General features: G+C 48.9%; 4 protein-coding genes across 12 annotated transcripts in view; 3 read left to right on the top strand and 1 right to left on the bottom strand.

Annotated features, from left to right (window-relative positions):
* The window catches only part of RABGAP1 (RAB GTPase activating protein 1), a 171,806-nt gene that overhangs the window by 54,806 nt on the left and 102,405 nt on the right, over positions 1-14,595 (bottom strand). For 2 of the 4 annotated variants that reach the window (XM_065853985.2, XM_071817380.1), the window contains exon 1: positions 2,817-2,908. The exons of 1 other annotated variant lie outside the window; for it this stretch is intronic. The gene's annotated coding sequence lies outside the window, so the exon portion shown is untranslated. Of the gene's footprint in view, positions 1-2,157; positions 2,381-2,816; positions 2,909-14,595 lie in introns of those variants that run through there. One more of the 4 variants, XM_071817379.1, reaches the window with a different exon arrangement.
* On the top strand, positions 2,904-8,754 carry ZBTB26 (zinc finger and BTB domain containing 26). Of its 2 annotated transcripts, XM_065854025.2 has the most exons (3): positions 2,904-2,998; positions 3,249-3,317; positions 4,103-8,754. In XM_065854025.2, exon 3 carries the CDS (start codon positions 4,113-4,115, stop codon positions 5,427-5,429), a length of 1,317 nt encoding a protein of 438 aa, XP_065710097.1. In that variant the 5' UTR covers positions 2,904-2,998; positions 3,249-3,317; positions 4,103-4,112; the 3' UTR covers positions 5,430-8,754. The 2 variants fall into 2 exon arrangements, with proteins under 2 accessions (XP_065710097.1, XP_065710096.1); XM_065854024.2 differs by having other exon boundaries at positions 2,944-3,317.
* On the top strand, positions 9,756-13,633 carry ZBTB6 (zinc finger and BTB domain containing 6). The gene has a single exon (XM_065854104.2). The coding sequence runs from the start codon at positions 9,947-9,949 to the stop codon at positions 11,228-11,230; it is 1,284 nt and encodes a 427-aa protein (XP_065710176.1). The 5' UTR covers positions 9,756-9,946; the 3' UTR covers positions 11,231-13,633.
* RC3H2 (ring finger and CCCH-type domains 2) overlaps positions 14,255-14,595 on the top strand; it is a 33,444-nt gene continuing 33,103 nt past the window's right edge. For 3 of the 5 annotated variants that reach the window (XM_065853680.2, XM_065853682.2, XM_071817447.1), the window contains exon 1: positions 14,255-14,400. The gene's annotated coding sequence lies outside the window, so the exon portion shown is untranslated. The remainder of the gene's footprint in view (positions 14,401-14,595) is intronic. The other 2 variants (XM_071817445.1, XM_071817443.1) reach the window with 1 other exon arrangement.

Genomic DNA, 14,595 nt, shown 5'->3' with positions numbered 1-14,595 from the left:
ACTAGAGAGGAAAGGAGATTTTCTCCCCACTCATATCTTTTTCAGCATCTGCGCTTCAGCTGCAGTTCCTATAGGAATTCCAGTTATCACCATTATCACCTTAGTGCGAGTGAAAAGTGGAACTTGCAGCAGAGTTCAGAAGCTTTCCAAGGTACATTGCAAAGCTGGTTTATGTCAAATAAGCCAGCACTATTTAGAGTCTTTGACATCCATGATGTTTTTACCTTCACAATCGAAGCAGTGCACACCCATTGTTTTACAAACACACAGCGAACCCCGAAACAAAGCCTGGAAAAGACTACAGCACGATGTCGTCATTACAGGTGTCAGGCAGGTGTTTCAGTCCGAGTAGCATGAGAAACACAAGAGCAGAAGTGGCACCACACTGACAGACACGTGGGAAAGGAGCTGTGGTTTCACTTTTTCTGAGCACACACTCACCGCCTGTATTTTATTGCGGCCTTTGGAAAAACAACACACAAGAAAGATCAACCCCTAGCAACCTTTTTCCTCTCACATATCACGTGATTAGTCTGCAAAACCACATGTTTGATCTTCATCCACCTTCTCTGTGCAAAACACATTCTCAAAAGCACCGAGAAGTATTTTGTGCTCAGAACAAAGCAAGAAAGCCAGTGGAATACTGCACATGAAAATAAAGACCTAGGATGACTAAAGAGAGTAATTAATAAGAAATAGCAACTGCAATACTAACTTTTCTGTTTGTTTTAAAACGCACTGACAGCCACAGATGTTCCCACCAAACTCAAGAACCAGACAGAAAAAAAAGATATCATTATTTGGAGATAACGCTGCCATAAATTTCAGACTCGTCCTCTTCTCAAGAGCTGAGAAGCACAGATTTCAGGAAGCTGAGTGAATCATTAGCCATTGTATGCAAAACTAGGAATCAGGCAAAACATACGAGTTAAGCTAATGCAATCTTTGTTAACAATCCTTAACAGATTCACAGTTATTGCCAACATAATTGTGCTTATAATCTTAATTTGAACCATCTGCTTAGGAGACAAAACTCTAATTTTAGGCTCTTGTAATAAGCAAATTCTCCAGCCCCAGAAATATGCAGCAGTTCCTGGGAAACCGTGGTTTATAAAAGAAATGCTGACACTGCCTTAGCTGGCCCATCGCAAGAATGTTGCTGGAATGAATTAACTATGAACGGGCGGTTCATCCGCGCTCAGCGGCTGATGCTCCATCAGCATCAGGTGCACCCATGTGCTGCCTGCGCGGGGACCGGGACCCACAGGACCCGGCGCAGTGACCCAGAGCCCAGCAAACCCCAGGGAGGACGCTGTGCCTGCTTCTGGAGCTCCTCTCTCATTAGCATGCAAACAGACAGAGCTACGCCTACCAGGCAAACGCAGCACTTCAAAAATATGCCGTGAAAGAACTGAAAAAAGCAGAGTTACGCTCAGTGCGTGCTACCAAAAGCTGTCTGCGCTAGGACCTGGAAAACGAAAGGATACTCCTCTGCCAAGCTCCATTTGTTAATTTGTTTACTGTGTCCACAAAGCTAAGTTTGCTCAGGTCCTTGACCTTTTAATGTTGAGTAGAGGCCTTTAAAAAGAATACAGTGTTTCTGTAATTTAATCAGCAAGGGGGAAGTCTATGCAACTACGTATTTTCTAATGAAGTAGCCAAAAACCTCAGAGATCCCATCAAGTTGTGCTTTAATAAAACCTCTGAGTAGAACAAAACTGGGAATATAGATCAAGCTGTATCTGTGTAATAAAGCAAGTAAGCAGTATTTGATCTCCAACTTGTACTTAAGAAATAAACACAATCTTTTTCCCTCTCTCCAAACCTCTCTTGAGTATTTTTTCTTCTTTTCCTGGTGTACCCCAAAATCCCTTGAACAGGCAAAACTACACAGCCAAAAGCCACAAAATCTACCTCTACCGGTTCAATTTTCACTTAATTCTTGCTGATGCATGTTTTTAAACGAACTTAGCAGAGTCTGTTTGTTTCTACTTAATTTCCCCCCCTGACGCAATCTAGGGGATGTTTTAAGTGAAACAAACGTGCGGATACCAACAGGATGGAAAAAGGAAACAAGACAAACACGGCGGTTACGGTACATCACACACACACATGCAGATGTCTGGACCTGATCAAGTGCCACATTTTAGGATTCACCTGGAAGCAACAGGCAACAACCGACACAGCCCGGCCAGGGAGAGAATCCCCGTCAGTCCCACAGGAGCCCAGCGCAGGACAGGACGGCCCCGCCGCGGCTCCGGTTCGCGCTCAGGGAGTCCCGGGGACACCGGTGGATTCGAGGTTGAAAGCACCGGAGCAGCGAGGGGGTCTCCCGGCCCCCCACCCCGAGCCGGGGCAGCTGCAAGGCCGGGCCCAGCCCGGCGCCCCCCCACCTGTCCCGGGACTCAGCCCAAAGACCCGGCAGCGCCCGGCCCTGTGCGAGCCGGGGCGGCCCCGCTCCCGCCGCCTCCCGCGCCTGCTGCCGGGCGGCTCCGCGCCGAGGCCGCGGCCCCTGCCAGGTGGAAGGGACAGAGGGCGGGAGGGGACAGCACCGGGAAGGCGACACGGACCGGGAAGCAGGGCAGGGCGACGCCGGTAACGGGGCACAGTAGCGCCCCCAGCTCCCGCACGCCTGTGGCCGGTCAGGGGCGGGGAGCGACGGCGGAGTCCCGGAGCGGCGGCGGGGCAGCGCCCGCACGCACCTCGCGGGCACCGCGGGAGCGGGCCGGGGCCGCCAGGCGGCGGCAGGAGAGGGGCGGCCCGAGGGCGGAGGGACGGGGCGGACGAGACCCCGCGGCAGCGCGAGCCCCACCTACCCCGGCCGCCGCCGCCGCCTCCCGGTGCCGGGCCTGGGCCGCCGCTCCGCGCACCACGTGACCGCGCGGAGGGGGCGGGCGCCCCGCCAGGCGCTTCCGGGTGCGGGGCGGAGGGCGCGCGAGCGCTTCCGGCGGCCGAACAATGCGGTTCCGAGTCGCCGTCCTGGGCTGCGGCGGCGGCTGTAGGTCCCGGCGGGCTGGCGGGGCAAGGGCGGCGGCCCCGGAGCGGGGGCCGGAACGGGCCGCGGCTCCCGCGCTCCCCGCCGCCTGTGCCGCGGGCCGGGTTCGGCGGGCGGCTCGGCCCGGCCGGGGACGCGGCGGGTCGCGGGGCCGCCCCGGGGGCGCGGCTGGCGGCCGGGCCCGGCCTGGCGCTGGGGCGGCGCGGCCCCAGGCCCGGGCGGCGGCTCACGGCGGCTCTCCTCCCCTCTCTAGGTCCGTAGCCGGAAGCCGCGGTGGGAGCGGCCGCGGATGCCAGCGGGGGGACGCGGCCCGGCGCTACAGGTACCTGCCCCTTTCTCCCCGCGGCCTCCCGGCTCGTGGAAAGAGCTTCGCGTTCGGGCAGCGGTTTGAAAAGCTGCACGGGCTCCCGGCCGAGCTGTCCCGGAACAGCGGGAAGAACGGGTTCAGGAGCCGGCGGCGATCCGCGCCCGGTAAAAGCCGGGGAGGCACCTGCTCCTAGCGGGCGGTGCTGCCGGGGAGCCCAGCAGGGTCCCGACCAACCCGGAGTTAGGCTTGGTCCGCCACCCCGGGGTTGGCGTTCATTTGATGTTTGTTTTTTCCCTCGGAGGGCAGTAGTAATGGGAACTGAATGTATGTCGAGGCAAGTCACTTCTTTTCCATTTTCAGTTTCTCACGATGTGACTCTTGTAATTGCCTGAGGAAGTGGCTGCAACAGTCGTGCGCTGTCAACAGCGTAGTACAGCGTTACCTTGGCATGGGCGCTGTCCCTGCGTTTATATTGTAGTGTCCCAATGCATGGAAAAAACAGGCTCACAAGTAGCCTTCCAAAAGAAAACATAAAGAAATAGTTCTGTAATGCCTGAAATTCTTTGAAGATATTTCACGATGATCTGTTGCTACTGTTTATATTTGCTAAAGACTATTGCCTCATAAAATTAAACTTTTTGCCGTAGAAATGGGGATGGGTACAAGCCTGGCTGTTCTGCTTTCTGTAGATTCAGCAGAACCAGTTGTGCTGCGGAATGGTGGTGTCAGTGTTTCTGAACTTTCCATGGTCCCTTGTTTCTGAAGGCGTCTGAAACCCTTTTCTTGCTGCTTTTTCTTAGGTGTGCCAAAATGTCAGAAAGATCAGATATTCTTCACTTCAAGTTTGACAATTATGGAGATTCAATGTTACAGAAAATGAACAAACTGAGGGAAGAAAACAAATTTTGTGATGTTGTGGTCCATATAGACGACATTGAAGTTCATGGGCATAAAATTGTCTTTGCTGCTGGCTCTCCCTTTTTAAGAGATCAGTTCTTACTCAATGACTCCAGAGATGTGAAAATCTCTATCCTGCAGAGTTCGGAAGTGGGGAGGCAGCTGCTTCTGTCCTGCTACAGTGGCGTTCTGGAGTTTCCTGAAATGGAACTGGTGAACTACCTGACGGCCGCAAGCTTTCTGCAGATGAGCCACATTGTCGAACGATGTACACAGGCCCTCTGGAAATTTATAAAACCGAAGCAGCCGTTGGAGGGCAAGGAGTGTGAACAGCAGAGTGACTCCTCTGAGCTGAAGGAACATCAAGGAGATGACGACTCTCTGCAGCAAGATTCACCTTGTATCCAGCCTTCAGAAGACAGCATGGACATGGAGGACAGCGATATTCAGATCATCAAGGTGGAGTCCATCGGGGAGGTAACAGAAGTCAGGAATAAGAAGGATCAAAACCAGTTTATTTCTCCTGAACAAACTGCACTGCATTCCTCAGAGCCTCAACACTTTCTTATCAACTCCACTGTTGAAAACAGAGCAAGTGAAATAGAGCAAAACCACCTCCACAATTACGCCCTTTCCTATGCTGGCAGTGATAACATCATTCTGGCCTCTAAAGATATGTTTGGGCCTAACAACCGCGGTATAGACAAAGGTCTCCAGTGGCATCATCAGTGTCCAAAGTGCACAAGAGTATTTCGGCATCTGGAAAACTACGCTAATCACTTAAAGATGCATAAACTGTTTATGTGTCTGCTCTGTGGCAAGACATTCACTCAGAAAGGCAATCTCCACCGGCACATGAGAGTGCACGCAGGCATCAAACCGTTCCAATGTAAGATCTGTGGGAAAACGTTCTCTCAGAAATGTTCCTTACAGGACCATCTCAACCTGCACAGCGGGGACAAACCCCATAAGTGTAACTACTGTGACATGGTCTTTGCGCATAAACCCGTTCTGAGGAAACATCTTAAACAGCTACACGGTAAAAACAGCTTTGACAATGCCAATGAAAGAAACGTTCAAGACATAACAGTGGACTTCGATTCGTTCACATGTAGCGCTGCTACAGACACTAAGGTCTGTCAGCAAGCTGATGCAAGCCAGGTGCTGGATGCAGGGAAGCTGCCTCAGGCTGTGCTCAGTTTAAGAAATGATAGTACCTGCGTCAATTAAGCAATTAGAGCCAGCCCTTTGAAGGGATGGTGACTGAGGGGAGCAAACAGTTGGTTTGGGCTCTTACCTACACTAGTGGTATGCCCTGAAAGGCTATGGATGGATGGCAGGTTGGATTGCAAAACCTGGCAGGTCTTCAGCCATCATTCTTAGTCTTACTTGATATTTTGTGTGAACAGCAATCTTCCTTCAGGTTTCTGTCTGTGTCTCTACTGTGGATTACGGGGTTAATTGTTTCATTTCTCTCTGATTAGGAGACTCAAGACTAACACGTTTTGAAAGGCTCTTGCTCTGCGCTGCAAGTAAAACCATCTGCTGTACAGTTAGAGGCCTCTGCCTGGGCAGATGGAGGAAAGAGCAAAGCGGACAAGTCTGTGAAATAACCCTTTTTTGTTTTAAGCACTGGATAACTGAAAGCACTCCATGTAGTTAAATTTAAACTTACCTCTTAAAATTATTTTTCTCTGACCTTAGCCCTAGACCCCTACAGTTGAAATGAAGTATTTTTTGTCGCCTTTTTGCCCTTTCTAAACTATTTCAAGAAACTTCTGCTGCCAGTCAATGCTATCTTAAAAGCTCTCAGGGTTTTTAACCTCGACATGCATTATAAAAAGATAAAACCCTAAATGATTTGGCAGGGTTAGCTGATCGTGCATAGAACTGTTCAAAATGAGAATAAATTTCAGTTCTGGAATGTGAGAGGTCAGTGCCTGGAGTGCAAGTATGACCTGTTTCTTATGCTGTCATACATAGGATTTTTAAAGGGCACGTACCAGTGTATGTAGTGAGACAAGCTAAACACTTCAAACCTAAAAATTATCATCCATCTTCCATAAATTTTGCATCACATAAGCCACAACAGTTGTTGGTTTGTGAGCAAAGCTGGAGTGGAGAAATACTGCTTTCTGACACTGTGAAAAGAATCTGATTTAAAAGCTGCAATATGAAACAACTCCACGCTTTTCCTTTCCCTCCCCCCCTTAGTTCTCCTATATCTCTCCTTGATCACTAACAAGGGCCACGTCAGTTAACTAACTTGAAGAAAGAAACAAAAATACCCACCATAAGAACATTAACAACATAAAGTTTTTTGAATTCTTAGACATTCAAAGAACACTTTTTTTTAAGTGACATGCATAGTTCATGACCTTTAGTATTTTACAGAGCCTAGGATGAGGTATAGGTAGCACAATTTCCATAGGTTAATGTATCAGCTATAGACTGTACTCAGCAATACCTCTTGTATACCGCCTTAAACATCAAATGTAGCGGGAATGGCTTGTTAATTGGGATTCTGTGATTATACTGTATTGCTTCTCAAAAGTGCCGTGGAATTATCCGCATCCCAATCAGGCTGAAGGAAACTAATTTATCTGAGGAACGCCATTCCCAGTAGAACAGCACTCGTATTACATTGAAGTGTAGCATAAATAATCAAATGGCTGATCCTATGTAGAGAACTGCTGTTCGTATTTGGAGTAAGTATTTCTTCCAGTGCAGCTCTTTTCCACAAGGTTTGCCATGAGGCTGAGATTATGCTTCCTACTTACAAGTAGTCCTGTTTGTGTGTTTGAATGAGGGGCAGGGGTGAAAGGCTGCTATTGTATGGTTAAAAATGCTAAACAGGTATGACCAAAGGTGTGTTAGAGCAAAAAATGGTTTGTATGTAATTATCAAAAGTTGGTCTTGATCTTCAGATATGTGTGTGTAGAAGCCAGGATTCCCATATGCAGACATTACACTGATGGACGTTAAAAAGCATTAATATTGCAGAACGTTTTCAGAAATCCACATCGTTTCAAGTGGAAAAGCAAGGTGATTCTGTGAATCAGTTCTTGCAATCGAGTTCTTAAACTACTGTACTTGACTGTTACATGAACTATTACATGGACAGCTATGAAGCAATGGAAATGAAGTCAGGGCATTACATTTTTCAAGTTGTAGCAAACATATTGAGGCCTAAAATCTAAGCAAACATATTTAGGCCTAAAATCTAACTATTTGGAACTTATTAAAATTATTGTTCAGGTTCCTGGGACAGACAATAGGTTTGTATGGGAAGGAAAACTGTTTTTCCTCTTAAAGCAACCTGCTTTTAGAATTGTTCTGAGCTAATGATGGTTGCATCTGACACTTGCGTTTTGTCTTCAGGCAGAATCTTCTGTATTATTCAAACATTTTGATAATATATTATTCACTATATGGAAATAAGTTATAGCACTAACATCAAAATGAAGATAGACATGGAGAATAAAAGCTTGCAGAGCCAGGTCAACATGCTGTAAGAGACTAGTGAACAGTTTAACCAGATATGCATATGGACACGATAAAGAAAATGGTCTTCTGCCAGAAAAAGGAATAAAACTGTACAAATGGTAGAAAAAGCGGCAGCAAAATGGACAGTGTTGAGAGCTTTTTCTATCTGGAAAGTTGTTTTTTTTTGTGGAATTATGAAGTTGTAATGTTACTGCAAGGAGAATACAGCTTGATGAAGTAGCCATGGGTGACCTGAAGCTGGTATGAAGAGACAAAGGTTTACCTAAAAAATTATTGGTCAAGATATATAGGTGTTCAGTCCACCCTCTGCTGTGGTGGTGTCGACGTCTGAGAAGGCTGAGACTGCTGGCTGTTCAGTTCGAAGGCTGCTTGTGGTCATTCGGTGAGACCACAGCAGAAATAAATAGGAAAATGCAGAAAGGTACAAGACTGCTTCTCCAATGAAAACGGACGCATCTGTGGGATGAAAAGTGACTTCTTGCTAATGTCTGTGCTTTGGGCCTGGCAAAAGGGTGCAGACCAAGAGATGTACTCAGGAGATGGCTGCGTGACTCCAGAACACTGGAGGTCTAGGAGGGCAATGTACAGATGGCAAGGTGCAAAGCGCACTGGTGGTAGAGTTCATCTGACATTTGCCCCTATATGGAACAGACAAGTGAAAGGCATTAGAAAAGGAAAACCTGGCTAATGCTGCTTCTCGGAACTACAGGTTAAAATGGAGTGAGAATTATTATAAATGGAATATACAGAGGCAGCTCGATTATTGAATAAGATGAACTTAATTGTCCATGTATGTACAATGTTGTTTTCATTGCAATGTTCCGATTAGTGAAAGACTAGACCCATTGGTTGTTGCTACTGATGCCGCGTATTTGGACGAGGACTACAGCAGTTGTCATAATCTGTGTGTTCATGTGTAGAATACTATTTGCTGGTAAGTGGATAGTCTCACAATGTGCTGTACAACTTCCTGCATATCCTAAAAATAACTGAAGTCTATTACAAAAATATTTTAATAACTCCTTGAATATATTAGGATTTTTTTTTATGTTGGCATTTTATTTATTTTTTTATATATATATAGAAGAAAACGTTAGAGCTCTTAGGTTTCCCAGAGGTTGAGGCTCACCACTTTTCTGAGTGGTGGTAGCTTGTGTAGCCCGTGCTCCTGCAGCGGATGGTGCAGCTGCACAGCCTCCTGTATAGATCGGGGTGAGGCTTTCCTTAATTTATTTTTCTTTTAGAAGACATATTTTGCAGGTTAGTAACTGATAAAATTGAAGTGTCAGTCTTTTTCTCCACTAGCTCTATGGCAAAACTTAGATAGCTGCCACCGAACTTTTGTTGAAATAATTTCAAAACTGTGCGGGGCTGATTTTGGTTTTGGAGTCATTGGGAGGAGTAAAAGCGAGGAGGGAGAATCAAAATGTGATACATACTGAAACTGTTGAATTCTGAAGTCATGTTAAATCTTGATTTTTCATAAAGGGGGGGAAATAGTCGGCCCTCCTGACTTGATAAGGGTTGAAAAGGCGGAATGGACGTTTTTCCTTGGAGATTGTATAACCGACGGACTGAGCATTAGCTACCTCTTCAGTGACTGGGCAGAACTCTGATCCTACGTGTTGTAACCAAAGCAGGCGGGTCGGTGGCTGGCGGAGCAGCTTCGTCCCGGGGCCGGGGCCGAGCCAGCTGCCCCGCCCGGCGCTGCGCCGTCCCCGCAGTCTGTTCTCGCTGGCGGGGCGAGGAGCAGCCCCGGGGCAGCTCCTCTCCGAGATGCCTTACGGGGCCGGCGGCTCGGGGCGTCCCGGGCTGATACGTTGCTACCTCTACCGGACGTTTGGCGAGGCGCGCCCCGGTGTCGGTGCGGTGCGGCGGTCCCCGGCGGCAGCCGCTGTAGCAGTGCCAAGTCTCACAATAAACGTGCTGCTAACTCTGTGTCCCGCCGCCTCTCATTGCCCGCCGCGGGAACGGCATCGCCGGAGGGGGCGGGCGGCCGGTGCCGGAAGGGGCGGGGGAAGCGCTTCCGGGGCGCTGCGGCACGGGGGAGCGCAGCGCAGCGGAGCGGGGACCGGCCGGGCCGCGGCCGGTGAGTGCGGGGGAGCGGGAGCGGCGGGCGGCTCCGCGGAGCCCGGCAGCCGCCGCGGGGCAGAGAGGCTTGGGCGGGCCCTGCCGGCGGGGCGGGCTGCGCTCGGCGGGACTCTCCGGCGGGGTCGGTGCCTCCCCGCGGGCCGGGCGCCATGGCCGCGGACTCGGAGGTGCTGCACTTCCAGTTCGAGCAGCAGGGCGACGCGGTGCTGCAGAAGATGAACCTCCTGCGGCAGCAGAACCTCTTCTGCGACGTCTCCATTTACATCAACGACACGGAGTTCCAGGGGCACAAGGTGATCTTCGCCGCCTGCTCCACCTTCATGCGGGACCAGTTTCTGCTCAACCAGTCCCGGCAGGTGCGCATCACCATCCTGCAGAGCGCCGAGGTGGGCAGGAAGCTGCTGCTCTCCTGCTACACCGGGGCTCTGGAAGTCAAAAAGAAGGAGCTGCTGAAGTACCTGACCGCCGCCAGCTACCTGCAGATGGTTCACATTGTGGAGAAATGTACCGAGGCTTTGTCGAAATACCTGGAGACCGATGCTTCCATGGAGAGCGGTGACCAGGCCGTGGAGGGGTGTCATTCCTCGGATGCTGAACTGAGAAACAGGGATGAGCTTTTAGAGAAAGACTGTGAAATAATTGAGATCTCTGAAGACAGCCCAGGGACTGTAGAATACCCTGTGAAACAGGAGAAGGGGGACATCTCACGGCCCGCAGTGCAGAGCTTGATCTCAGAAAGAAAGGACACAAAAACCCCAGAAATATCAACGGTTGAAATTGGATACAAGGATGATGAAATCTGTATCTTCAGAATGGATTCTATGAGCGTAACAAATGTGGAAAACGATCATTTTCCTCAGCCTTGCACATCCTCTAAAACCAACTTATATTTTCCAGAAACTCAGCATTCCTTGATAAATTCGACAGTTGAAAGCAGAAATACAGAAATGTCAGGAAATCACTTCCAGGCTTTTGTCAGTGACAATGCAGAAGGAACTTCGAGTCTGGTGAACGGGCTCCAGAGCCTGGAGGATTCTGGCAATTCGTGGCGGCACCAATGTCCGAAGTGTCCGAGGGGATTTCTGCATCTTGAGAACTATCTCAGACATCTGAAAATGCACAAACTCTTCTTGTGTTTGCAGTGTGGCAAAACATTTACGCAAAAAAAGAACCTCAACAGACATATCCGGGGTCACATGGGCATCCGGCCCTTCCAGTGCATGGTGTGCTTGAAGACCTTCACGGCCAAGAGCACCCTCCAGGATCACCTGAACATCCACAGCGGCGACAGGCCCTACAAGTGCCACTGTTGTGACATGGACTTTAAACACAAGTCCGCCCTTAAAAAGCATTTAACTTCAGTTCATGGAAGGAGTAGCAACGAAAAACCAAACCTGAACACTATTACGAAAGTTAAAATAGACTATGATTAACGGAAGGGTGTTGTGGAGCCAGGCTCCACAAAAAGCTCCTGCCTAGTGACATCCTAGATACAGATCCCACATAACGGAGAGAAGCACAAATATGTGACTGGTGAGCAGAGACAGGCCTTGCGAGAAGCAGACTTGCCTTTTGCATTAAGACTGCGATTTTAAGTGCGAAAAGGGTGTTTAGTAGTTGAAAGTAAACTGCAAAATACGGGAAACAATTTCAAGCTTCCGTTATTCTGGACGCATTCTGATTTCCTCCCCCAGTTCTATTTTACGCTCCCCTGTTTCAAGGGCAGGCGCTGCTGATTTTCAAACTGTCAGTGATATTGCAATAAGCTGAAGCCTGAGCCGTGATGTTCCTGATGTAGAATGGTTAAGGAAAGGCAATGTTTGTGTTTATTCAGCAAGTCATTCCCACCCAGTTCATGTGCCATTTCTGGTGAAATCACCTCCTTACTTGCCCAGACTTTGCTAATCTTTCAGCAGAAAGAAGGCATGTTTTCATAAGCAAGTCTGTGATATTTAAGAAAGACCACACAGCAAACAAAAACTAGTCAAGGAAGCTTTCAAATTGCCTCTTGCCAATAGAGAATTGGTAACAGAAACAGGATTGTCTTGCGGTTCATTTTTAACTGGATAGTCTCATTAGAACCACTTGCTTTCAGTTTTATGAATGAGTGCTGATTTTTTCTAAACTCTGCTCTTCTAATTTTTTTTTGTCATACCAGTGTTCTGTGACTAATTCCAGTTCAGTTAGTCCTGATTGTTGAGTTGTAACATTTGCCTTCATTTTTTACAAATCCTAGACATGTACACTGATGTGAAACATTGAGCTGTGTGCTGTTACGTAATAGCAGTTTCTACGTTAATTTTGAAAAATAATCCTTTATATCTTATTAGGAATGGCTTAGACATAGAGGTCTTCTCATACTCTAATTCTGTGATACAGTAAACCCGTAACTAGGTGTGTTTGGATAGATGTGTTTGTACTTTGTCAAAGGTCATTTCAGTCTCATTGCAAGCATTGGAAGCCCCATAACGCAGAATCTTTATCCTGTACCTGTCTTTGACTGGAATGTGTTTCTTCTACTTAATGTGATATGAATAAAGAGTCAATGCAGTTGTTAATATGAGGTAATGGTACTTAACGTTAGATTCTGTCTAGTTAGCAAAAAGCAGTAGTTGTAGCTCGTGCCTACACCATGAGGGTCCACTTTCCTCCAGGTTTCAGAAGTGCTGTTACAAAGTTCTTGCTCTGAGTCCGAAGTCTGGCCCATGTGCTCCATCATCTGGCTGTTTTAAAATCCAAGACAATAGTTGTTAATGTCAGTTAACAGTTTGCATTTCCTTTCCTTCCCTGTGTGAGTACACCAGCCATTGTTTGAGGGTTTATTTATCAGCTATGGGAGGGGTTAGGTGGATACAACATCTAGCGCGCAGGTCCTTGTTCTTATCTGTAATGGACATGGGCAGCTGTGCCAGCTTTATTACTGTCTTCATCTATGGGAAAACTTAGTTGAAGAGGTTTTAAAACTTGTTTCATGAGTGTTTTTTTAAATTGTCATGATAATTACTATAGTTGAAAGGTTTATGAGTCAGGTGTGGTACAATTGCCTGACATTTTGCAAAAAAAAAGTGTTCTATAGCACTGTCTTCTGTTTGCATTCATTAGTCTGTCACTGTTGTGATTTGTACAGTTTGCTTGTTTTTCACATAATACCATTAATTTTGGTTCTTCATTGCATAAAGTTAAGGGTCTGATTTTCAAAAGCATGCTAATACCTGCACTTGCCCTTCCTGTATTTACAGATGTTAACTTGGGTATATGTACAGGTTTGTATGTAGCTTTTCATGTGTGTCTACAGACCATCTTAGTTACTTAAAATAAACTCCTTCATCCTTGGAAGAAATTATAAAACACGGAAAAAGTTTAACTCCCTCTCCTAATCCTTTTTACATTGGGCTGCTGTTACTGTAGTTCAGTCAATAAATATATTGTGCATTTATGGGACAGATTTGGTTCAACTGTGTCTATATTGCTTCAGTTAGTATGCATTTTTGGCAGGCGTATGATTAGTATTGGTAACACTTCTTCGGTTTTTGTCAGACTGACTTTCACAGGTGTGTGCACGGGTTTTTCCTGTGCATCAAAGGAGAAGCAGAGGCCGATCTCCTCAAGTCCGCCTTCTGTGGGAGCAGGACTGCGACTTTTTTGGGTCTGTTGTTGTATCGCATGTGGACACGAGAGGGAATTGCGTTGTGTGACGGGCAGCAGCATGTTCTGTTCAGTGGCTGGAGTGTCTTGGTAAGCTTTGTGAACAAAACCTGATTAAAGGTGTTTCTTCTCCCTTTTCCACACATGTAACCACTTGTACCGTCATAACGCAATAAACGAAATGCAAACAAGACATTGTTTCAGAAATACACATGCGTTCTTCTAATCACAGTTAAATAATTCTGTGCATACCTCAGAACTTATTCTTTTGGCTATGGCGAGCAAAGAAGATGCTGCAAAAAATATATGGTGTTCAAGTGGCAGTCATTTAGTAATGTGGGTTTTTTGTCCTTCAGAAGGGTTTGGCAGCAGCACCCGCTTGCCCGATGAACGCTTTCTCCTCAGAATCAAAACTCTGCAGGCTTTGATTAAAATATCTGGTGGGGTCTTTGAGAGCGAGCAGAGGAGCGAGGCGCCGCTCCAACCCCCTCATCCTTCTGAGCGCTAGTAATAACCAAGTTACTAATTACAGTTTAAAAAGGAAAGTAAATCACCGACACCCGCAGCGGAGACGCGACGCTGCGGGCCGAGGAGCCGCTGGGCGGGCCGCCAGGGGGCGCTGGTGGCGGGTCACGTGGGCCGGCGCGTCTGCGCCGCCATCTCGATGGTAGCGCCCCAGCGCCCGCTCCCACAACGCCCCGCGCCGCCCCGCCCCGCCCACCGCCGCGGTCACGTGCAGGGCGGCGGCGGGCGCGGCGCGGCCGTTGGGCTCTCGCGCGGCGGCGGGCGGGTCTCGCGAGAGGGGGCGGGGCGGCGCTCCCGGCTGTCAGCGCGATGAGGAGGCGCCGCCGAGGCCCCCGCCGCTGCCTCCGCCGGGCCGCGCCGCGCTGCCCGCCCCATGGCGTGTGAGAGGCCGGGGCCGCCGCCTGCTCCCGGCCCCGCCGCCCGCGCCTCGCAGGTAGGAGCGGGCTGGGCGGGGGCGGCCGGCGCGGGGGACGCGGTGACCCGGTAGGGCTCCGCCCGCCCCCCCTCCCCCAACCCCCCCGCCTCTTCCCCGGCGCCCTGCGGGGTCCCGGCGCTGCGGAATCCGGGCGGGGCGCGGGGCCGGGCCTCGCCCGCCGAGCGCGGCCTGTCAGCGCCCCCGCCCCGCCGG

The sequence above is a fragment of the Patagioenas fasciata genome, chromosome 20 (genome assembly GCF_037038585.1).
Source record: "Patagioenas fasciata isolate bPatFas1 chromosome 20, bPatFas1.hap1, whole genome shotgun sequence".
In the NCBI taxonomy this organism is placed as follows: domain Eukaryota; kingdom Metazoa; phylum Chordata; class Aves; order Columbiformes; family Columbidae; genus Patagioenas; species Patagioenas fasciata.
The sequence above is the reverse complement of the archived record's forward strand: the minus strand, read 5'-3'. Positions and strand labels throughout refer to the sequence as shown.